Below are 23,286 nucleotides of genomic sequence, written 5' to 3'. Positions count from 1 at the left end.
CAGATCCATTTACCCTTAGCAACTGATGACATACAGACTCCTGCTCGGAAGCCCATAGAAATGTTTGCCTATGTGGGAGGCAGTCTTTTCTCTCTGTAGGAGTTGAAATATTTCCTATCGTAGCAGGGCAGTCATTGTTTTAATCCTGTATCAATCTCTATTTTATATGGTGTTGTACTCTGCTGTTCACCAGTCATCACGGCATCCTCACTCTTGTTTATTATTGCATTCATGAAATGTAGATTTATATATAGATGTAGGTGTCCAAATATTTGAGCATAACTATTTTGGTGTGTAGGTGGTAGAGTCAACTGCCCGGGCACTCCTAACACACTTGTTGACCCCCACACTCACAAGCCAATATTTGCTCAGGTTCCAAGCCAAGAGCCCAGCTTTCTTTGTTGTTTGTTTGTGTTTGTGTTTGTGCTGAGGTGCAGTTGGGGCTTAGAGAGTCTATAAGTGATGTATTATAATGAATCTGCAACTGCAAGACATTCATTACAAACTAGACTGATGGAGTCAAACCACGAAATTGCAGCTTTTTTAGATTTCCTTGCTTTTCAGTGCTACTGTAATTAATTTCACAGGGAATTTCCACATTGGTTAGTGCCTCTCAATGGAGCCTTGTTCAGTTTTATGCTTCTCTGAGCTGCGGGGTTGTTTCAGCAAGCATTTGGAGAACGACAGGGGGTTAAGAAAGAGCTCCTTGTTTTAGGGGACTCCTGGAGTACAGGAGGCACAGGGGAGAGATCAACCCTCACGTCCTCTCGTCCCAGCCGGGCCATGGTCACTCTGCAGAGCCATACTCTGCTCCAGCCAGCCTGAGCTCCTACACCGACCCACCGACTGACTGGGGCTCCCTTTGTGTCTAGGATCGTCTCCCCCATTGCCACCCCCCTCCCCCGGTTCCCAAAATGCCCCTGGGACCTGTGTAGATTTGTAGTCCCAGTGTGTGTGTGTGTGTGTGGGACAGGCCATCAGTCAGACACTGGGGACGGAGGGGGTGGGGGGGGGGGTGTCTGCTGTCTCGGTCAACAGCTATTTACTCTCACTGTCTGAGATGTAAAGGCTGCTGAATGAATCAACCGCACTGTCTGGGTCTGCTGCATGCCTTACGTTTCTTGTACACTGATGTGACATAAAAGTCAATGAATGTGTTGCGGTGACAGACAGTGCACACACTGACCTGCTTTTATGAGTTTTCCCAGTATTCAAACAAATAGACTGCTGGTCGGTTGCCATGTTGTAATGTTACGGCAGTTTTTTTGCTGCCGCACAATTTCTCCCCACGGGAAACAAAGCAGAGTATTATGTTTATTGAAATGAAAATTGAAAAGGTTGTTGTGTTGTGCTGCGCGCAGAACTCAAATTCGAAGCGGACATATGATGGGCGGATTTTTGGTAATCGGATTTCTATGAGTCAACACAGTATACGAGTGCCCCTTTTTGGACCCCATTGACCCCACATCAGACTGTTTAATCTCCCGAGCTCATGTCACTACGGCTGTTGCTTTCTAACAAGGGCTTGCTCTGGATTTCTACTTATTACAGGAAATTGGAGGGATTACATCAAAGCAAGATGAGAGATTGCAGATATACTGAGATGTGTGATTTCTCATTGTGCCCCGTACAAGGAAGATAAAACATGGGTATGATATTCTTCGTACCACCATAATGCTAGGAGTATACCCTGGAGTGATATAGGATGTCTCTGGGAGTCAAAACCCCCAGAATCTATCTTCTTCATTAGTGATTCAGAGGGGTGTCTGAGTTTTAACCCTCTCCCCAGACTGCACTGTCTACCTCCCTCACCAGCTGACCCCAATCAGTGAACGGGGCTTGTCTTTTGTCTAGGAGAGAGAGAGCAGTGGAGAGAGCTGTCTGCTCTGGTCTGCTCTGCAGCCCCATCCCCCAACAACATTTTGGAAATGGTTCCACCAGACATTGGTGTCACAGATAGGTAGCACTTTATGTTACGGTACTGTTTTCACCGGTATTTACCTAGTATGTCTTTTTTCAAGGAAATGATGAGGTGGACAGTGGATCATACCGTCTGATGCTTACTTCAAAAAATTAAAAAAAGGCAAGCAAATTAGGCCTAGGTGCTTGTTGTTATTAATGAAAGATTAAAGAGATTAAAACATGTATTAATTTTTTTAAAGGAAGGGAAAAAGTTATTCATAGGTTATTACTGTGTAATAACCATTTTACATGTATCTTAGTTTTTAAGTGAATACCTGGTAAATTCCGTACCATGTTACCTAAACATACTTCGACTGACCATGTTTAACAGTGACAATTAATTGTTGTATCTTTGGGCAGTTTGTGGACACATGGGTATGATTAGGCATAGTGTTTACAATTGTTGGGTTTTTCAACACATTAGCTGATGAGCGTTACATGAGCAGATGCAGCCTGTCAGCTTTGGAAGGGAGCTCAGTTTTCCACTAGGAGCTGTGGTCTCCATTGGTAAAAGACTCAAGACTCCACCTGTCTGCCTATGCTGTGTAGTCCATAGCAAACATGTTCTTGGCAAGTGATGATGGGTTCTGCTGAACAGCATCAAGATCCTGTGTGAATAATTAATATAGGTCAGTGTCTCTGTGCCAGGCAGTGCTTAGCCGTTAACCCCCACTACTCCCAGTTGTTTTAACAGATTAATCTGGCTCACCTGCAGAGGGATTCAGGCTAAAGGCAAAGGCTTGGAAGAGTAGTCTATCATAAGATCAGAACCCTCATTTGGCCTTCTCCAAATTAATCAAGATTTCTGTTTTGCTAAATATCTTATCCATCTCTTCAGAATGCTAGCAATGGAGCCACTAGTTTATCAGCTCGACACAATCTCACTGTTATGTCTAACCGGAGTATGCAGGCCTAGTGGTGCTGTGAACATCCACTGCTAGCTGTCGTTGGGTCAATGCCCATAATGTGTGCACTGCAGCCAGTGTAGACATGCCCTCTCAGCTGTTTGGGGACTGCATGAGGCAGAACGGCCTGTCTGGTTCCTACAGCTGTCTAGCCAGCCAGCACGCACACACGCACGCACGAAAAAACACACACACAGACACGGAAAAACACACACACATACACACACAACACACACACACATGCACACACACACACACCACATTTGGCCCCATGCATTTGGCCGTCATCATGGCCACAGAATAGATTTCATACAGGTAGATGGTTTGTTTTGATTGTTTGCGAATGGGAAAATCTGAAAAGATGGATGCTTGAGATTGTATCTCAAGTATTTTGTATTTTGGCATTTCATGTTGTCGTCCTCTTGAGGCGCTGTAGAAGTATTGATGAGGATAGTGAGTCAGGCTTGGTTTTTTATCGGTAAAACATTATTTCATCAGTAATTCAGTCTCCTTTCACTCTCATCTTCCCCTCAAGCTGAACTCCCTCAGCGCTATTAATACATTCATCTGTGAACTCCATTCAAACCTCGCCCCACCATTTGCAAATGGCTCTTGCCTGCTTTGTGGTTTTCTGTCCGCTGTTGCGCAGCAGACATTGAAGTTCAGCACACGGTCATGGTCGAATGTTTTAGAAAAGTTTTTTTTTTTTTTTTTTTTTTTCTTCTCAAAACTCCCCGTCCCTTGTTAATCCTGCCTGCCATGCCTCGCTTCATGGTTGTTAAGCATCTCGCCCCCAAAGAGAGAGAAAACCTAGCTGTCTGGTGAGCCTTTTCAGCAACCTAAGCATGGTTGTGTCCGTTGGTTTGGCACAATGAAACTGTATGTGAAATACATGTTGTTTACCCCATGGCAGCCGTAGCTGTCATCAGAGCGACTGAGTCATTGTTGAGTAAATCACCACGCCAACATATGCCGTTGACAAATGATGGCTCTACCAAAATAGAAGGCAATTATGTTCAGATGAAACTGAGAGAAGAGAGGGTTTGGAGGCTAATGATATATTGAGAATTAAGACATACTACTGTGACTTAGAAGTCTGCCGTCCCCGCTAATTTTAATAGGCATAAAAGATCAACATTCAACAAGGAGAACAGTTCAAATGAAGACATATTTCTGTGACTTCGAAGTCTTCCACCCCCAGCAATTTGAATACACATTAAAGGTAAACATTTAACAGGGAGAACTGTTAAATTGGGTTCGTCGTCTAGGTGAGATAGCGACCAATGTTCTGTCAAATGAATGTGTGTCGGAGGCTGGAGAGATCAGACGGTTCGTTGTCGTGCTTCGTCGATGTCTGTTTGTAACGTCGGTCTTGTTTTTCACCGTTCCCTCTTTCTCCAGGCCTACATCAGTCTCTCAGCTCCCCCGTGGCTCCGCGGGGGGCCAGTCTGCCACTGTGTTAATCTCATGCCATCATGCCTAACATGCTTCATGCCTTTGATTTTTTTTTACAAAGACAACCTGTGAGATTGACCGATAAAAGCGATGGGGAGAGACTGCAGAATCATTTCAAACCTTTGCAAAGATGAAAAAAAGACCCATCTTTAGTATCTGCACTCCACAACAAAGCGTTTTCGATGCCGGCCTGTCAAAACACTCAGGTATCACGTCACGTTGATATAGTGCACAGCGAGGCTCTGACAAAGTGCATCATCGGCCATGTCAATTTCATCAAGACTGAGTCGCGGTGAGTGAGCCCCCACTGCGGTGAAGATGATTGCTGATGGGATGTCCTCCTCCCTGCCTCAACATGCCCCACAACCTCCCTCCCCTGTCAATGTTTGCATCATTTGTCTTCCCTCGGCGCGGTAGTACAGTAGACTTGCTAGACCCTATTTAATAGTGTCTCCTGCTCTCTGTGTGGTGTCCCCAAGGAACAGGCCTTAGATTCACCTTATTCACACCCCAGCTGTTATTCATTGATTAACTAGTTGTCTATAGTAGAGCGTGTTCAGCTGTGAATAAAGGACATTGAAAGTAGTGCTCTGCTCTCTATGTCTGTCCTCCATACCCTGCCCTCCAGGAGGCTGCCTCTGTGTGAGGAAGCCCGTCTCAGAGGCTAGCTGGCGTGGGCTGTGCCAGGTGGTGTCTGGGCTCAGGCAGTCTGAGCCGCCTCTCAGCCTTACCAGGAGGTTCAATAATTCAAGGAAAGCCTGTGTTTATGACACGGCTCGTCTAGACTAGACGCCTCTGAGGTCTTTAATATGCACTTCACCTGAGATTAGGAGTCAGCTGAGAGGAGGGCTGTGCAAAGGTGACAAAGCGAGCACGCACCAATGGCTTGGTCCCACCGCAAACGATAAAGCACACCCCTTTTCCACCGTTGTTATTTTTGTCTCCCGAGACAGACATGGGCGATCTGATAGTCGGAGCAGACTTGCTTGCTCAGGGTTAGGCCCAGATGTCATATCTTGTTTGTTTTGCTTAGATAAAGAAACATGTAGGAAGAATTGCCCATATGATGCAGGCAGGGGGAAAAAAGTCTGCAGCGTTTCCTATCATTTTGCTTTTGGACGCTTTGCACTGGTTTTACAAGCTACTTTCTTTTCAATTGTCAATTCTCAGGAATCCAAGTTCTCAAGCTAGGTCAGTGTCTAGGCTATATTAGTCTTGCGTAGCCGTACCTCCAAATCATGTTGTTCTCATGCCTCCTTTGGAGGTCTGGAGAATTTTAGATTAGTCGATCTGGCTCGGATTGAACCTAGACAGAGATGGTTGCTTGTTGTTATATGCGTCATCTTTTCCGACCGGGTAGGACTATTTTGCAGAGAATTGTTGCCTATGCTAGCTTGCAACATTGAAGAAAATGTAAAAAAAAACCTGAAGGAAAAACTGAATTATGTTCTGCCAGAAGTGTGCTCTATACACAAAATTTGAGTCAATGAGGTTGATTGGTTTGAAGCGTGGCGAGGCATGACTCATTTCAAATGAGTTTCCACTCTTTTGTAGCTACTTTCTCCGAGAGGATTTCCCCAGGCTTTCCGAACTAGGAAAGCCTGGTCTCAACAAGGTGAAGACTACATCAGCTCAACTGTAGGCAGTTCTGCACAAGCCAAAGTATTTCCGCCAGCCCTACCCTTTTGTAAATGTGGTTTTCTAGGGCTTGGTTTGTGTATGTTGTTACCTACTTAGAGTGTTGCCAAAGCATTCTGTGGCAAACATTTGGGAATGTCTGGTTGGATTCCAAAGGGCCCTGCAGTGATCTAAATGAGTGCTGTTACCTAATTTTAGGTAAGGTAATAAGAGAATATGATTTACTGTTAACTAATCCTTGCATTGATTTAGTGATTTAAAGACGGTTTTGCCTCAAGACTAAACTGTCATAGATGATTAATTTATAATATGTCTACAGTAAGGGCATGGACTGCTGTTCCACAGGTAGGGCCTAATCCAGGAAGGATTTAGATCAATGGCACTGCTGACTTCTGCTAAAGTCTGTGCAATCATTACAGCATGTCTTGTCTAGTGGTGACAATAGCTATGATTAGTTAATGCTAACACTCTTCAACCTGTATGTCTGTGTGTGTGTGTGTGTGCGCATGCATGTGTGTGTGCCTATGCGTGTGCATACTTGCTTGTGATTGGAACTGTTTCCCCCTCATGACTCATGCAGTCTGGAAGATTTCAGAGACAGACTCATAATTGTTCATTAGAGTCCCCCGCCCTGTCTGCCACTCACTTCTTCTACTTGACATACACCACCTCCTGACCTCTAGACACCTGCTTAAATAGGCTAGGAGGTTGGGACAATCCAAACTCTCTCTCTCTCTCTCTCTTTCTCTCTCTCTCTCTCTCTCTCTCTCTCTCTATCTATCTATCTATCTATCTATCTATCTCTCCCTTTATCTATCTCTCCCTTCATCTCTCTCTCCCTCCCTCCTTCCATCTCTCTCTCCCTCCCTCCCTCTTTGACTGGGCTGTGCCAAGTGGCCTCTGTGCCAGGTCGCTGCCATGGAGCCCCAGCAGCTCGGAGCCTTGTTGATCGCGCGGCTCTGAGCCTGGGGGTTACCATGGCGACGGCAGTGGCGGCAGGCAGGCAGCGCAGCCTGGCGGGGCTGTGTGTATGTGTGTGTGTGTGTGTCTGTGTCTGTGTGTGTGTGTGTCTGTGTGTCTGTGTGTGTGTGTGTCTGTGTCTGTGTGTGTGTGTCTGTGTGTGAGAGTGTGTGTGTGTGTGTGTGAGCTGTGAGCTCAGCGGGCTGTGGGCCGGAGCTGCTGGGGCTGCTGGGGCTGGGGCCGGGGGGTGGGCGGGGTCTGCGTGTATCTGGGCCAGAGCTGCAGCTCCACACAGCTGTCCTCCAGAGCTCTGCTGCTGGGCCCAGCATGGCACTCAGAGACCCGGGGAATGGCACAGCCAGACAGGTCGCCCAGCACGGACACTCTCTGCAGGAGAAAGGTACTGCCTGACCCGGGCACTCAGCCCTGCTTGCTCTCTGTTAACAAAGGGCAACGTCTGAGTGTCTCTCTGCGCCTCCTCCTATTCTGTTTAGACACTTAGATGCTGGAGTTGTTGTTCAAACAATACAGGCTTTGTGTTAAGTTAAAGTTGAGCTTCGGGTTTATGGTTTTGTGTCTGTTGAACAGAGCTTCCAGAGTTGCAGTTTTGTCGTCTGTCGACTAACGGCTACGAGTCGGTCTGAGACAGTTTGAGTCTTTATCCTCAGATCATGGGTTTGCTGCGGAAATTCTTTCTGAGATGAAAAACTCCAGTGGAGGAAACAGGAAATGGCTGTGCAAAAACAGATCTCCAGCTGCGATGCTGTGGTGTTCTTGTTTTATCCAAACTGTAGACGATCTGAAAACCCTGCACTAGACTGTCAGTTACTATCAGTAGCAATTTGCTGACGCCAGACACAGCATTGTTAAAGGCATTGTACATTTGTATTGTTTATTGAACCTTTATTTAACTAGGCTAGGTGAGTCAACTGAGGACCAGTACAACAAAAACCTAGCCAAGGGGCATTATGGACACAATGGTGAATCATTGGCCATGTGGTTCTGGTCAGAAGAGTCCAGTTGGGCCACTGTAGCGCTCCCTGTGTGGGTTAATCTGCTGCCTGGAGAACACTAAGAGGATCAGGGTGTCTGAGCCAGCCAGCATAGGGCCACTGTCGATCGGTGCACTCAAGTCATCCTCTAGTCTGTCCTGATGAAGTTGGCATTTCCTGTGTAGGGGGGAGTTTCCCTTGTCTATCATGAATAGATAACGTAGCCTAGCATTCCAGACTCCTAGTGCCCTCAGACACACGGTATGACTAAGATTGACTGGTTTACTACCTTGTCATGATGACAATATGTGGACTAATTGGAGGCTTGTTCTGCATTGTATGCCAATGAATGTGGACATATCACCGGGCGTTCAAGCGTAACGGAGTCATCTCATCATCCAGACAGACATGTCAGACTGCACGTCTCTCTCTCCCCCCTGATGGTGGTCAGTAAAGCAGCCAGTGGTGGTGGCGGAGAGTTGAGGCGGTGATGAGGGCTCATTGTGTCTGCTGCATATTTTTGACAGACCAGGCTTTGCTCCGGGACAGAAATAGACAAAAAAAAGCAGCAGCAGCAAACAATATCACAATGCAGCAGCAGGCAGCAAAGAGAGGAGAGGAACACCACACCACAGAGGCAAGCTGCTGGAACAGGATATATTCACACAGCGCTGCCAGATGGAGGCTTGTGGTTGAAATGATATATACTGGCCTGGGATACATACATCTGAGATGGAACTCTAGTGAGGAAAGGATATACTGCGTTGGAGCGGGGGGGGGGGGGGGGGGGGGTACGTGTATTTTAGAGCACACCAGAGATTCTCTATTGGTCCCTGGCCATTCCCGAAGAACGTAGTAGAGAATGTCCACACCTCAACCTGTCTTGCTTTTTTAAGTCCATGCACATGTTTGGCTATGTGCAGTTCTGGTATTAGAAGTTGTTATGTGTGGACTTAAACGCGCGTGTTTGGTGAGAGGAAACGACAAACCGCCGTTAGCCCCGTCGCTGCCCGGCTGGTGTTGTAGTATAATGGCTTGTTTTTGGAGTGTCAGGTCAGCTGAACTGTCTGACCTTGCCTCTAAACTGCTGCCCTCCTTTCACTCACAAAGGTCAAAGGCCCGTCAATGGGCTTCCACTGAAAGTGAGTGAGTGTGCTAGTGCTACACTTTGTTTACAATCCCATTCAGTGGGGCTCATCGAATTTACATAATGATAAGCGCTCGCGTGAGTCTCGCCGCTACCGCGCTTCTTTTCATGATTGAATCATCCACTATCACCGGTTTGTCTTCTCCTGCACACTCCGATAAGGAGCCACGCTCCAGACACACCGGACTACTGTACATACGGTCATATATCTCTTTCACACAACTTGATACCAATCTGCCTCAAATGATTTTTTGCGACTTTTTGCACGAAGGGGCATTTTTCAAAGATTGAAGCCAGGCTCGAGTGTTTTGTTGCTAAGCACTGTTTTCCCTCCGTGTTTAGAAGTTCCAGCGGGGGCTGTCGCTACGCTGCACTGAAGACCATGTCTCTCAGCCTCTTCAACTGAACACTTTTTTTTTTTTAATACATTTTTTCTTCTCTTTGCCCCCCCCCCCCCCTCCCTTCCTTCTTCTCTTCCTCTGGTCTGTTCTGTGGTGTTCTGGCTGCTGCTGGACTCGTACTAGCACACACTGTTCTGAGAGTTTTGCAGGGCGGGGTTCAGGCAGGCCTTCTCTCTCTCTCCCCCCCTCTCTCTCTCTCTCTCTTTCTTCCTCTCTCCTCCCTCAGAGGAACACCACCACCACCACCACCGTAGCCTCTAGACCAGACTAAGAAAGCCGAGAAGAGCAGAGTTGGGTGTTCCCTCTCTAGAGTCGTTACTCAACACCCTCCCTGCCCTTCCAGTGGTTACTGTGGTGAAGGGGTGCAGTCAGAGAAAAAGATTTGATAGAGCGACAGACATAGCCTTCAACCACCAAGGCATGTTGATTTGAATGAGAATGAGCGTTCTTTGGATTCGGATTCTGTGGGTGTGTAGCTGTTGATGTCAGGCAGCTGTAGAAGAGAAACTGGCCTTGGATTTGAACTTATGGTCTGCTCCAACTGCTGTATGAGAGAAGGTTAAGAAAGGCTAGACTGAAATTCTGAAATGGATGAATGCCATTGTGCTGTATGCAGAAAAAGAAACTGCATCTCTAGTCTGGAGATTTGGTTATAGAATATAAAGACTCCCCCCCCCCCCTCCCTCCCTTTGCACCCTCCACATGATGTCATAAGGAATGGAAAGTGGTTGAGTGACAGATGACTTCCCCTGCAGTCAGCAGTGTTGAGAAATGAGACTATGTGCTATTGTCCCTCTAGGGTTACACCCCCCAGCAGTTCCTAGGACTGGGACATGTCCTGTTCTGAGCTGGCCGCCGTGTCTGCCCAGAGCAGCTAGGCTGTGAGTCAGGGGTCAGGGGTGGCACAGCCCAGCCCAGCCAAGACAAGGTCACAACACCCCCCCCACCCCCACCACCACCACCGCCAGAGAGAAACGCTCGGACATGCAACAATAGCCCTTTTATTGAGAGCAGAGAGAGAAAACAAAGAAAAAGGAAGGACAGAGCAGGCTTTAGTTCATGTGCCCTCAGACCTGCCCTTGAACTTCGAAGTGTCTTGGTGAAGTTGTGGTCCACAGAGGATAGCCTCATTGAAGTAATCCCTTGTTCATGGAGAAACTATGACAACCTATGATTACCCTCACTTTCCTTCGTCCTACTGGGTGCAGTAGTGCTATCTGGCTTATTGGATTCCCCTGAGTGCTGCAGACTGTCTCTCTGAGGCTGTATATGAATTGTACATGGTACATGTATGCTGACCTCTGCTGCCCCCTTGTGGAGAATATGAAAACCAACCCACCATCCAAAGCCATCATCCCACTAATAGACCAGACAGTGAAGTCAAGTGACTGTAACAGTGTAATTTGCTGCCTGTTGTGTATTGTTAATGGTAACTCCCCCCCCCCCCCCTTCTCTCTGTCTGTCTTTCTCCTTCTCTGTTTCAGCTGAACTGGAGTTTGTTCAGATAATCATTATAATAGTGGTGATGACGGTGATGGTAGTCGTGATCATCTGCCTGCTCAACCACTACAAGCTCTCCACCTGGTCCTTCATCACCAGACAGAGTCAAGGCAGGAGGCAAGAGGACGCGCTGCAGCCGGTGAGTCCTCCACTCACCCTACGTCACCTCACCTCATACTGTCCAGAACACAGACAGACTGATTGGTCTAGCCTGGTGCTAGATTACCGGATGAAAAATGGTGTGTGTGTGTGTGTCTGTGTCTGTGTCTGTGTCTGTGTCTGTGTCTGTGTGTGTGGGTGTGTCTGTGTGTCTGTGTGTCTGTGTGTCCCTATGCACTGAAGGTATTGAATGCCTTCTGCTTTCAAACAGGAATATTTGGATATCTTGTAAAACTGCAGCCTCCACCAGCCTTGATGTTTAATTCACCAGACACCCGTCTAGACTGAACTGCCCCCCACACTAAGATGCAGGCAGAGAGGAAACACACACACACACACACACACACACACACACACACACACACACACACAGACAGACTGAAATGTAAAATAATGTTCATTTTTATTCATGAACAGTCTATGTTGTGCTTGCAGTTTTGCGCCTGAAGAATTAGGAGAGATTATAGATCTCTTCAGCCTCATTACACCATTAAAGTGTACACTCCCAGCTAATGCCTTCTCTGGTGGGCATTCAGAAAGCTAGTAAATGATAGACATTATGCATGTTTTGCCCTTCTCTCTCTCTCTCTCTCTCTCTCTCTCTCTCTCTCTCTCTCTCTCTGTCTGATGTTTTGTTCTTGTTGCTAATATGTACTTAGGCTGCGCAATCTGTGTTGCTATCTGCAAGTCGAACAGAGGATACAGCAATTATAGCCAGTTCCTTTGTTGCTGCCTGGTTTCATTTCCTCCCAAACATGGGTCGATATGGTTTGAAGTTAACCGTTTTTTTTATTTTTTTATTTTAATTCTTTGCATCTCTGTGAAGTTACCTTGTCTCACAGGTGATTTTATTGATGAAATACAATAGTTATTCTGTCTACGTCCATTTAAATCTGATAAAGTAAACAAATCCTCTCCAGAGTCTGCAGTGTAATGCTATTCCATCTTTTATTCAATCTGAGGATTCAACATATTTGATAGCTAATCTGTTGTCTACAGAACTGCAAAATGCAATGTTGGTGTCACTGTAAAAGTGCAAGGTTGGTAAAACACCCTTCACAATACATAAAACCAATCTGAGTCGAGTGTGAATATGAGTAGGTCAGATTGTGGGTGAAGAGACTTATCTTTACAATTCATATTCCATATTAACAATCATGTCTCGCTCTCTGCTTGTGTCTCTAGGATGGGTGTCTGTGGCCATCGGACAGTGGGTCTCGACAAGGTGCCTCTGAGGTAAGCTGCTTTTTATCTCCCTGATTCAGCCATCAGACAAAGCCCACCGCCACCACTGTGAGCCCTGACTGGTGTCAGTGGGGGAGAGCTCTCTGTGTAAGCAGAGAGAGAGAGAGAGGGAGGGAGAGGGAGAAAGACAGAGAGATAGACAAACAGAAAGAGAGCTCTTTGTTGGCAGGGAGAGACAGAGAGAGAGACACAAAGGGAGAGAGGGACGGACAGAGGAGGAGAAAATCAGAGAGGGAGAGAGAGAGCTCTGTGCAAGCAGAGAGAGACACAAAGGGAGAGAGGGACAGGCAGAGAGAGAGAGAGAGTTCTTCAGGCAGGGAGAGAGAGCGAGACACACACAGAGAGGGACAGACAGAGAGGGACAGACAGTCAGAGAGAGAGAGAGAGAGAGAGCGCTGTGTAGGCAGGGAGAGAGGGACAGAGAGGGGGAGGGGGGCCTTTCTGCCTGAGGAGGGATGCTTTTTGGTGCGTCATTAATCACTAACACTTCCCCTGACACTGTCTAGACAGCAGTCTGACTGAGGCTCTGCTTATCCACACTCTGCCATTCTGATGCGTAAATTACTGCTTATTAGTCGGCCGCAGACTAATTGAAATCAGCATCTCAGATAATGACTTTTGATTGCTGAAACAGAAATGTGTTTTAGTGAAATTAGAGTTTTCTGTTGGATGAACTGAACTCACAGGTCCTAATCAGTGTGCTCATTAATGTAAACCCAATACCTGATGGACAAGTTGAAGTACTGAGTGGTCTGTTTTAGGAGTAGAAAATAAACAACACTCAGAAATGTCACAAAGAGCATTTAAACTGTCTAGGCTTGGGGAAGTGCCAATGGATCACAATTAGAAGCTAGCTGGGGCTTTTTTTTAGCTTGGGATTAATTCCTTTTCAAATGATTTACAATCGAGAATTAAATCCAGAGTATCATAAACCGTAATGCATGTAATAGGAGTTTTGGCTTGCTTTTCTTTATTTAATTGTTTTTTTTAAATACTTCCCTTTGTAGTAATGTGTGATGTATTCAGGTGCACACAGCGATGCGGTCGTGTCATAGTGAGTGTGTCTGACAGTGTGTGGTCTCTGCCTACAGGTGATGTATGCCCCTCAGGCCCGGGAGAGGTTCACAGCCCCCTCGTTTATGCAAAGGGACCGATTCAGCCGCTTCCAGCCCACCTACCCCTACCTGCAGCATGAGATTGACCTGCCTCCTACCATCTCTCTGTCGGACGGGGAGGAGCCGCCGCCCTACCAGGGCCCCTGCACCCTGCAGCTGAGAGACCCCGAGCAACAGATGGAGCTCAACAGGGAGTCGGTGAGGGCGCCGCCCAACAGGACCATCTTCGACAGTGACTTAATCGACATGCACAGCGGGGGGCCGCGTCCACCCAGCAGCAACTCGGGCATCAGCGCGGCCAACTCCAGCAGCCATGGACGCATGGAGGGCCCTCCGCCCACCTACAGCGAGGTCATGGGTCACTACCCAGGCTCCTCCTTCTTTCTACACCAGCACAGCAATAACCCCTCTGTGCAGAGGGCAGGGGGCAGAACGATCCAGCAGGGCCAATCAGAAAGCACAATAGTACCTGCCAAGGCTAAAGAGGGTCAACGGGAGGACCTGGTGTGAGAAGGGGGAGGGGCTGCGCTTTCTGAGACCGCCCACCCTCTCCCCTTCTTATAAGGCGTGGTCTCTCTCTCTCCACACTCCCATGCACAACTGAATATATCAACCTTCGCTACAACAAAAACAAGGAAAGAGAGGAACCAAGCATTACAAAAATGATTTCTTTCTTTCTTTCTTTCTTTCTTTTTTTATTATTAATTGAAATTGCTAGCACTGCTGGGGGGGATGTATGCACTGCGTGGAGTTTTTTCGGCTTTGTAGCTATCTTTCATTTTTTGTATCTTTCCTTCATATGAGAAAATATATAATACTAGCACAGATTGAGATCCGTTTGTTATTTCCCCCCCCCTCCCCCCCGCCCCCGCCCCCCAATGACTATACTGGCCGTGGGATTGAGGATTTTTTTTTTTAAGACCGGGATCTGTGCACAAGCAAGATTGAGAACTACAGTACTCAAAAAAAAATCCAAATCTTAGTGCCAAGGTTCACGTGGAAGCAAACGAGGGGGAATTGACTTGTCTAACATTCAAAAAGAAAAAAAGTTATCTAAAGTTGCACTATCTATTTGTCGAAAAGAGAAGAGGGAAATGCTACAGTATATGTGATGTGTGTTTTTGTCCTTTCATGAATGGACTGAATACTGGCTCCAAAGGTGTTTTACAGTGGGAGCAATAGTGTTAGGCCTATCTATGTCCTTTCTATTGAAATCGCAAGAAATACTTGTACCCAGCCTAAAATATCCTGTCAGTTCACACTACCGCTACAGGAAGACTCTAGTAGTAAGAGAGTCGTATGTATCCTTCACATTTATACACTTCAGGCCACTGCGAGACCATCTGCCCCCCTGACTGCTGGATGGACGCGCTTTTCTTACATTTAACATTGTCATTTTGGCTGCTCGAGGTCGACTGGCTATACACCATTGCGTAGGTAGTGGAGCTTTTCAATATCGCCTTTTCATAGCTGTGGTTGTTGTTACTTCTTCAAATCTCCCCTTTAGTCGATTTATGCAGTCTAGTCAGAACCTAGTTACACTCATGACTATGAATCACATCTCGCAGGTAGGAGGAGCACACACCTCTTCAACCTTTATCCGTACAGAAAGACAAACATATCTCTTATGTCCATCCAGCAGCCTTCTCTTGGCATATGTCTCTTTTCAGCTCAATATTCCTAGCATCTGATAGCTGCCGAACTCTCCCCCTCTCCTCCTCTTCCTCTCTCTTCCTCTCTCTCTCTCTCTCTCTCTCTCTCTCTCTCTCTCTCCACACCCCTTTTTTCTCTCACTCCCCCTCTCTTTCAAGTACCAGCCACATGCACATTACATTCTGCCAACATGATTCACTCGATATACTAAATTAATCATGACAAAAGTAAACAAAGTAAAGGAAGAAGAAGGCTCCTCCCGTCTTCACACCCAGCCACGTGAAGGTTCCAGTTGGTGCCAGTGTAATCAGGTTTGGAGATGTGGTGAAGTCAAGGGCTACAGTATGTGAGGGTCCTTTTTGTAACCTTCTTACCTAGCCTTTCTCTGCTCATTGTTGCCTTTTCCTCTGCTCTTGCTCTCTCACTCATTAGTGTTAAGCCAACCCCCCCCCCCCCCCCCCCCCAGCTTCTTACAGTGTTTACGACCTGTGTATCCCTGTGCAGAAAAAAAAGTGCATTCTACGATGCCGAGCCCACTGATCCCTTTAAAATGGAGACTGTCTGGAGCCCTTGGTCGACTAGTGCTAGTGCAGTCCCTCCCTCCCCCCTGTGTGTGTCACACCTTTGCCAAACGCAAACAGCTCTTAGCATTCTAAACAGGAGCATGATGTGTGTGATGACTCCAGGCTAGCTGACTGAAGTATTATTGTATTGAGTCGTGAGTTTCAGATAACATTTAGAAGAAAAAAAAAAGACAAAATGTATTAGTTATGCTTATCATATTAATCTAATTTTAATCCAAGCGTTCATTGGGTCACACATTATTTCAAGTTTATTTCAGGGGAGCATCCTTTCAAAAGAGGCAGTGATTTCATAATTGATATGGTAGTTCAAAATCCTCTCCTATACAGTAGCTGGTCTAAGTCAGCTGACCTCTGCATGTGTGCATCGGCATGTGAGTGGTGTTGCTAATGTTACCCATGTCAACAATGTTATACTGTCATTTTAATCAATAACACAGCATTGATTCATCTAACAGGTTTTGGGGGATCTTGTATTCTTTAAAGGGCAAAGCCTCCAACATTTTTGTGCCACTTAAGTTTTGGGGCCTATATATTAGTCCTCCATACTGCCTACATGAGCATTACCTGACACCTGATGTAAGCATGTTTTGATATTTACCTTTCTTTTTCCATTCGTCAACCATAGGTTTACCTTGTTACTCTTCATGTAAAAGTGATGTTATTGTCCGTGTCAGAACAAAGTTAAAAAGGAATATTTTGAACATTGATGTCAAGTGTCACGTAATGCTTATGCAATAGAGAGGCCTTATGTATACCCTACTCAAACTTAAGTGTTTCTGTCTGCTCTCAAAGCTGGAACGATGGAATTGAATGGTGGATGGGAATCCTCCCCTTGTGTACACTTCATGTACAGTATATGACTAAGAGTGTTCGGAAATGATGAAGAAAAACTGTGTTTTAGTGTTGTTGTTTTTTAAAATTTTTAATCGACTTGGATTCTAGAGGTTGAGATGAAAGCCTTCCATTGCTTTGATATCAGTGTAACTCCCTGTCACGCGTTCCGACTGGCTCCTTGGCAGAGCAGGTTTATGTGTCGTTTCTATATCGCTGCTGCTATCGCTGCTGCTGCTGCTACCGTTGCTACCGCTGCTGCTGTTCCCCCTGTCAGCTTCCCTATATAACCCCATTACCTGATAGCCTGTCATCTGTGTACGTGAGAAGCCGCTGTTTTATTACCGCTTTCCCTCTGTGTTCTTCGCTCATTCTGTCTGCTGTCATAGCTTATAAGGAGGAAAAAAAAAAGATTTATTTAACGTTTTCTACGCGGAGGTTTGCATGTTACTATTATGTGAGTAAATAAGGTGCCTAATGTTCATGTTTGAGCAGACATAGGAACCCACTTGCACTCAAAAGCTCCCACCTTTGTTGTGCCTCACTTCCAACGGTGCTTTTTTCAGTAGTCTGTCTTTCTTTATGTTTGTTTGTAAGGTGCTGTATATAACTTGAATATATTATGCACATATCCTACCCAATGGGTAGAAAACCACAAAAAAACGTTGTTAATAATGTAATATACTGTATAGACAATATAACAATTTTAAGAAGGCAGCATCAAATTTGTAAATGCCTACAGTACAAATGTGCTTTGTCTTTTTGTAAACAAGAAAAAGGTTTGCAAAGTATGCTTAAATATGATTGCAAAACGAATACAAATTACTACTTATAATATTTTCCTATAAATAATAGTCTGTTATGATAAGGATGAAATAATCTCTGGATTAAGGAAATTGTTGAAAATAATAATAGTCACTTCTTTATTTAGTTTCTCTTAAAAAAATAAAATAATAACTTGCAACACAGCGCTTGCCATTATTTGGATATTGGTCAACTGTTTTGACCAGAACCTTTGACCAGAACCATGATTAACAAACTCAAGTATAGTTCCTTACTGTATCAGATACACTTCTACAAGAGTAAATATTACATGCACAACAGGAAGTTGGACAGGTCTCTAGACTGCTGACCAAGCAGATCTTTCTGCTATGTATCAATGAGCATTGCACATCAAATCGTACCTCTCTACAGTACATAGCTGCAACAAGATTCATGCCTACTAGATCTAGATCCATTTCAACAGTAGCTGTGTATCTGGCTGCCAAAAACTAAATGCTCAGCATTAATTCACACAGGAACATTTGGAGCACATTCACCAAGGCTAGACCTCTGACTTGGAGATAATCATACAAAACGTGGTATATCAATCAGAGCATTTGTACCAGTGGGAGGATTTGATCAAAGATGGTGTCTTTTCTCAAGTCAGAATTATAGGCCAAACTGTTTTACAGACAGACACCATGTTTAGTGGTTGAGTTGGAAAATGTTGACTCACTTTCAGTAAAGCCAATAATAATTAGACAATTAGAATTTGAATGTGGATTTGGAATGTGGATTTGAAATGACTGATGCTGCATTTGAAAGCTTTTTGATGAACAGAAAACAGTCAGAAACATCAGAACAAAGTGGTCATTCCCTGTGGAGGACAGTTATCTTATTTTTGATCAGCGGTAAAAGTTTGAAAGGTGTAAACCAACCAAAAGTGGAATGAGTGGATGATGGCATTTAACAAACTGTCATTTTCTTTCTCTTTATTTTATACATATTATATGTACGTGGCACAGTATATTGGAACAAAAGTCATGTTAACTGCAGTCATTTATTTATGTACTAAGACTCTACTGTACGATAACCGTTGAGCATGCTCATTCTTATCTATAGTTAATGTACATAGCAATGCCATTTTTTCAAAAGCACCAAATAAGTGGCAATTGTGTAGTTTTGAGAGATCTATTGTAATTCTTGTTCAAGCCACAGGCTGTAGACTTTTTACGTTTCCTGCACTAGCTTGAAGAACTAACTTGGGCTCAGACTGATTTCCTTCAGTGCGCTCCTCTTTCCAGTTATCAGAAGTCTGTACTCAACTGCTGACAAGTAGCCGTTTTTAATGTTCCAATTTTAATAATGTCTCAACAGTTTGGTATTCTTCTGTCTTGACAGTTACCACAGGACTGCTTCCATCATGGATTTTGTAACATCTGTTTGCTTTATTTACAAAATGAATCCCTCTTGTTTCCCCCCTCTGTGTTGATATATATACCTGTATATACAGTATATACATACAGTACATATACAAATATATATATACAGACACAGAGGTAAAACTGTTGTGTATTTTGCCTCTTTTTTATTTAAGCAATTGTGATGTAATAGGTTTTAGGCCTAAGGTCTGTTATTGCAATACTTTTACAGAAAAAAAGAGAAAAAAATCAAAAAATGTTGCTCCAAGTGCTGTTGTAGTCAAAGATTTTATGCTTGTACTTATGCTGTAGTCAAACTGCAGCGTAATTATTAAAACTTTAAAAGTGAATCAATGTGAAGTGTTGTGTTTTCAAATGTCTCCTGTCATTTATTGTTCTTGAAAATGTTTTTTTTTTTTCAAAACTGAACTACAAAGAATTCATCAAAGAGGATGATTACTCTCACCACAAGTACAAACTAAAGCCCTGCCACATATTTTCATTGTCATTTAGCATTGTGGCCTTGCAAAAACAAACTATTCAGTCAGGTATAACACACCAAAACAAAGTGTCCTATTCCATACTTTCTTATTCCTTCTCTTGACCTTTACTTTACCCCTCTCTCATCTTTTTTGTTTAATTCCCTCTGGAAAAAAACAGGTGCAAGCCCTCAGAAAATGTGGCCCCCCAAGTGAGTAAATGCATAAATTGTTATTCATGAATTTGGACAGTAGAGGTCATTATAACTCATACTCTACATGAACTTCGTGCTTTGATTTTAACATGCCATACCTTGTGCATGATTGCCCACTCCTGGAGATAACAGTAGTTCACTTCAAAATCATAGTTTGTCAGATGTTTGCCCATCGCAACATTCATGTTGTGGGCCCATTATCTGAGAAGCCATCTACAGGCACAAATCTCAAATGAATGGGATAGACTTAATGTATTAGATTGTGCCTATCTTTCCTATTCATTTGAGATTGAACAGATATATCCAACACAACATACAACAGAATGTATTGTGTTGGATATAGACAGCAAGCCTTTAGACCACCTTTGAAACTTTGATTTTGGAGTGAACATGTACAACTGACACAATTGAAGAGTAAATGTTCAGATGCTCAGTATTCTGCTTTATTTAAAGTTATGATCTTAACAGACATCCATTTGATTTCATGACGCCAACATCTCCTTATAGGGTCCAATTACCTGACACTACAGTAGTGTTAAATCATTTAAATGTATTTGGACTAATCGATTCTTAAAAATCCACAAAGAGAGCAACTTATAAAGAGTCAATCAACTCATTTCTCTTATCACACCTCATTTTATATGCACAATTTTCAGTCGATAACACATTATGCAGTACAACACAAAAATAATGCAATATATTAACTTTAAGCTATTGGATAAAAATACATTAGAAAACGTGATTTCAAACATTACAAAAGACATGAGCTGATACAGCCTCCAAAAAGGCTTTGATGGACTATTATGCAGAGTTATAGAGCTAACCATGACTTAAGTTTGTTTTCTTTACCCAGACTATGTTTAAAAGATCACTGTATTTCTCCCTTTCAGTGTGGTCACACAACTGAAGAATAACAGAGTCAGATGCTGTACTAATCAACCTTCTAGTTCATCCTCATCCAGCATTTAAACATAGAATAATGAAGCAGTCAAGATGTCATCACTGAGATGTGTAACATCACAAGACTTGATACATTCTCTTGAAATAGATTCATAAGTGCCTTATGTCTTTGTCCCAAAACACACTTGAGACAGACGCAATTAATTTATTGACAACCGCTTGTAAACATAACTAATCAGTTTTCTTTCCGAAAGACACTTTGTCTTTGGTTTCCTGTAATTGTTCAGATAACTTGTCCTTCGTCTCTTCCATTTTCCCAGAGAGGCGTTCTTTAGTCTCCTCCATTCGTCCTGAGAAACGTTCTTTCGTCTCCTCCATTCTCCCTGAGAGTAATTCTTTGGTTTCCTCCATTTTTTCAGACAACCTTTCCTTTGTTTCTTCCATTTTTTCGGACAATTTCTCTCGGGTTTCCTCCATTTTGTCCTGGAGATAGTCTTTGACTGGGGGTGGGGTAGAAAAGTAGCCATGCTTGCGTAGATACTGCACCGAGAAAGATGTCCCACCCAGAGTAACCGTGTACCTGGCAGGAGTCGCAATCTGCAGAAAATAAGAGCAGAAAAAGGAAAAATAAAATCAGAAAATTCAGTATTAAAATTCAGTCTGTGAGAATTCACAACAACAACGCTGTGGTGGGAGAATTGACAGTATACTTGCCTTGTACATGGCGTAGGCAGTGAGGGCATAACCACTCTGGGAGTCTTTAAGGAGTCCGACCAGTCCCTCTGGTAAACCAATGACCTCCAGGAATGGAACCACATTCACGCCCCTTCGGAAAACAAGGAAGTGATAAGGAGATGATGACCAGATAGTGGGCCAACTGCTCCTCAACATGTTGTCTATATTGCCAATGGTGTGTAACACTGTGACGCTCCTTATCTAAATAGACTTACTCCATGGAATTTAGCAGCATTTTGACATTTTCCTGTAAGCAACTAACTTTATAGAGGGTAAGTAGGCTACTGAAGTTAGTACTGAAGCTAAAAAGTAAGTTAATTGTAAATTCTTCAAGGACAATTATTGAATAAGAGAGATGGGATTTTGACCTAAAAACAGATACAAACATGTCACTCACTTCATAGCAGCATAGTAAAACGTCCCGAACCACAAAGAGGACGTCAGGAGATGCACAGGTATCATCACTTTGCCGTACTGTTTTAAGGTCTTCCTAAACCTCTGAACAAGACCGATAGACTTGTCCTTAAGTGGATCAATCTCTGCAGCCTCTTGTTGTGCGGCTTCCCCAGGCACCTTGGTGGGGTCTTCTCCATGGACAGGATGGGTGCCAGCCTGGCTGTGGGGTGGGCTGAGCGGGGGCTCTTCCTCAGGTAGGTGCTTAGGACGTTCCACCGCCTTGCTCTGGGCTGAGGTGCTGACCCAGCGTTGCCCATGGGGCAGCCGGATCACACTGCACACAGCCAGCGAAGGCTCACAGACAGCCAGGCCCATGACCACGGACCGCACCGTGGCCATCCGCCTCAAAGCTCCCTGGCACAGTACACGCTGCATCATCTCCTCTGCCTCCTCCCTGTGACTCTCACCCACAGACCCTGCATATAAAGAGATATTCCTCATCATCATCATCATCATCATGGGGGGTTCACTCATGACTTATCTTCACAAGAGTGATATTCATGAATATGATAACAGTACTGTTGGGATATTTCTCTACACAATTGCTCTATTTCATACATCATGTATGGGTTTGAAATTTGAACTCTCTGACAAGTGAATAACTGCTGAAACAACGGACTGGATGAGCAGGCCGTCTCGGGACATGACTGTCTCCCAAGGGTGTCTGCTGATTTAGAGCAATGCTATTACTGCAATGATGATCCAGACACTGCCAATTCGAGAGGTTCAATCTTATCTTCATGACCCAGACTGCAGTTGACAAACTTCCCCCTCACTACTTTTCATGACCCTTTCAATTTGACAATATGTGATCTGAATACCTGCAAGAAAATTCATGCAATTGAAGTTGGTAAATCATCACAATCACATTAACCAAAACACACCTCCAGTTATACTTCTTCAACCATCAAAACAGCACCTGAAATAAAAAAATAAATAAAATAAAAACATGCCAAAATTAGGAAAATAAGCACATAAGCCAACGCACAGACAGTCTGATACGGTGAGTGGTGAAGCTATTTGGCTAAATAGAGGGTACTAAAAACAACGCAGTCTATCGTGTAAACAAATGTCTGTGCAAAGGTTACAACTTCACAGGCGCTAGTTTCCATTCGAGCAGAGTACATACGCAGTAATATGTGGTTGACATTGGGGGAAGGTGGAGGGCAGCAAACAACGCAATATTTACTTATCCTAGACAGCGCACCTTCCAGAACTTCGTCGTCGAAAAAGACGAGCAAACAGCGTCTAGTTTTAGCTGTCTAGTTAAGGCCCTATTCTGAACTGCAGCCAACTTAAACTGGCTTGCGGGGGTAAACAGGGTAAACTTAGCTAGCTAGCTTGCTAACTTCCTAGCATGGTTAGCTTGCTGTCTGACAGCGGGAATAATAGTTGTTCAGATGTGCTGGAAGTTGTAAAACCACATAAGATCAAAACGGCTAATGCATTTCAGAATACAATACATACATTCAAAATCAATGGCACACTCCAGGCAAAGACGTTTTCTGTAGTTCTGTGAGCCATGCATGCGTACCCGTTCTGTCATTCAAAAACCTCGGTTAGCTTCTGCAGTGTGCGTGGAGATCCGCATGTACCCTGACCGCGCAGTGCACTACGGTAAATGTAGTGAGTTTGGCGGAAAAGGGACGTGAATAAATTGTAAAAAAACCAGGCCAGAACACCACTTCCCGATGTACCGCACTCAATGTACATTTCTTGGAAAGAGATATTAACCGTTTTGTTTACAGTACTTCTGTTAGTGTCATATTGC

The 23,286-nt window shown here is 44.3% G+C and overlaps 2 protein-coding genes across 4 annotated transcripts in view; one reads left to right on the top strand and one right to left on the bottom strand.

Annotated features, from left to right (window-relative positions):
* Positions 1-15,892, top strand: part of LOC310811090 (low-density lipoprotein receptor class A domain-containing protein 4-like) — a 44,829-nt gene extending 28,937 nt beyond the window's left edge. For both annotated transcript variants that reach the window (XM_083679113.1, XM_083679114.1), the window contains 3 exons: positions 10,945-11,099; positions 12,305-12,355; positions 13,456-15,892. In XM_083679113.1, the coding sequence (XP_083535239.1) occupies positions 10,945-11,099; positions 12,305-12,355; positions 13,456-13,989 (740 nt within the window). In that variant the 3' untranslated portion in view covers positions 13,990-15,892. The remainder of the gene's footprint in view (positions 1-10,944; positions 11,100-12,304; positions 12,356-13,455) is intronic.
* A 3,959-nt stretch (positions 15,893-19,851) lies between these two features.
* On the bottom strand, positions 19,852-23,073 carry fam210ab (family with sequence similarity 210 member Ab). 2 transcript variants are annotated; one of them, XM_083678314.1, is made up of 5 exons: positions 22,983-23,073; positions 22,400-22,434; positions 21,457-21,931; positions 21,039-21,150; positions 19,852-20,921 (listed from the first exon to the last, which is right to left on the bottom strand). In XM_083678314.1, the coding sequence occupies exons 3-5, from the start codon at positions 21,891-21,893 to the stop codon at positions 20,556-20,558; spliced, it is 915 nt and encodes a 304-aa protein (XP_083534440.1). In that variant the 5' UTR covers positions 21,894-21,931; positions 22,400-22,434; positions 22,983-23,073; the 3' UTR covers positions 19,852-20,555. The 2 variants fall into 2 exon arrangements, with proteins under 2 accessions (XP_083534440.1, XP_083534439.1); XM_083678313.1 differs by lacking the exon at positions 22,400-22,434.
* Between the last annotated feature and the right edge of the window lie 213 nt (positions 23,074-23,286).

The sequence above is a fragment of the Argentina silus genome (genome assembly GCF_951799395.1).
Source record: "Argentina silus genome assembly, chromosome: 10".
NCBI lineage: Eukaryota > Metazoa > Chordata > Actinopteri > Argentiniformes > Argentinidae > Argentina > Argentina silus.
The sequence above is the reverse complement of the archived record's forward strand: the minus strand, read 5'-3'. Positions and strand labels throughout refer to the sequence as shown.

Excerpts from the sequence above, each read along its gene's own strand:
- fam210ab (XM_083678313.1), bottom strand. The coding sequence starts at position 23,061 with ATGACAGAACGGGTACGCATGCATGGCTCACAGAACTACAGAAAACGT. Across the intron at positions 21,932-22,982 it reads GTGTGCCATTGATTTTGAAT|GGTCTGTGGGTGAGAGTCAC; the intron begins GTATGTATTGTA and ends CTTTATATGCAG. Across the intron at positions 21,151-21,456 it reads TTTTACTATGCTGCTATGAA|GGGCGTGAATGTGGTTCCAT; the intron begins GTGAGTGACATG and ends TGTTTTCCGAAG.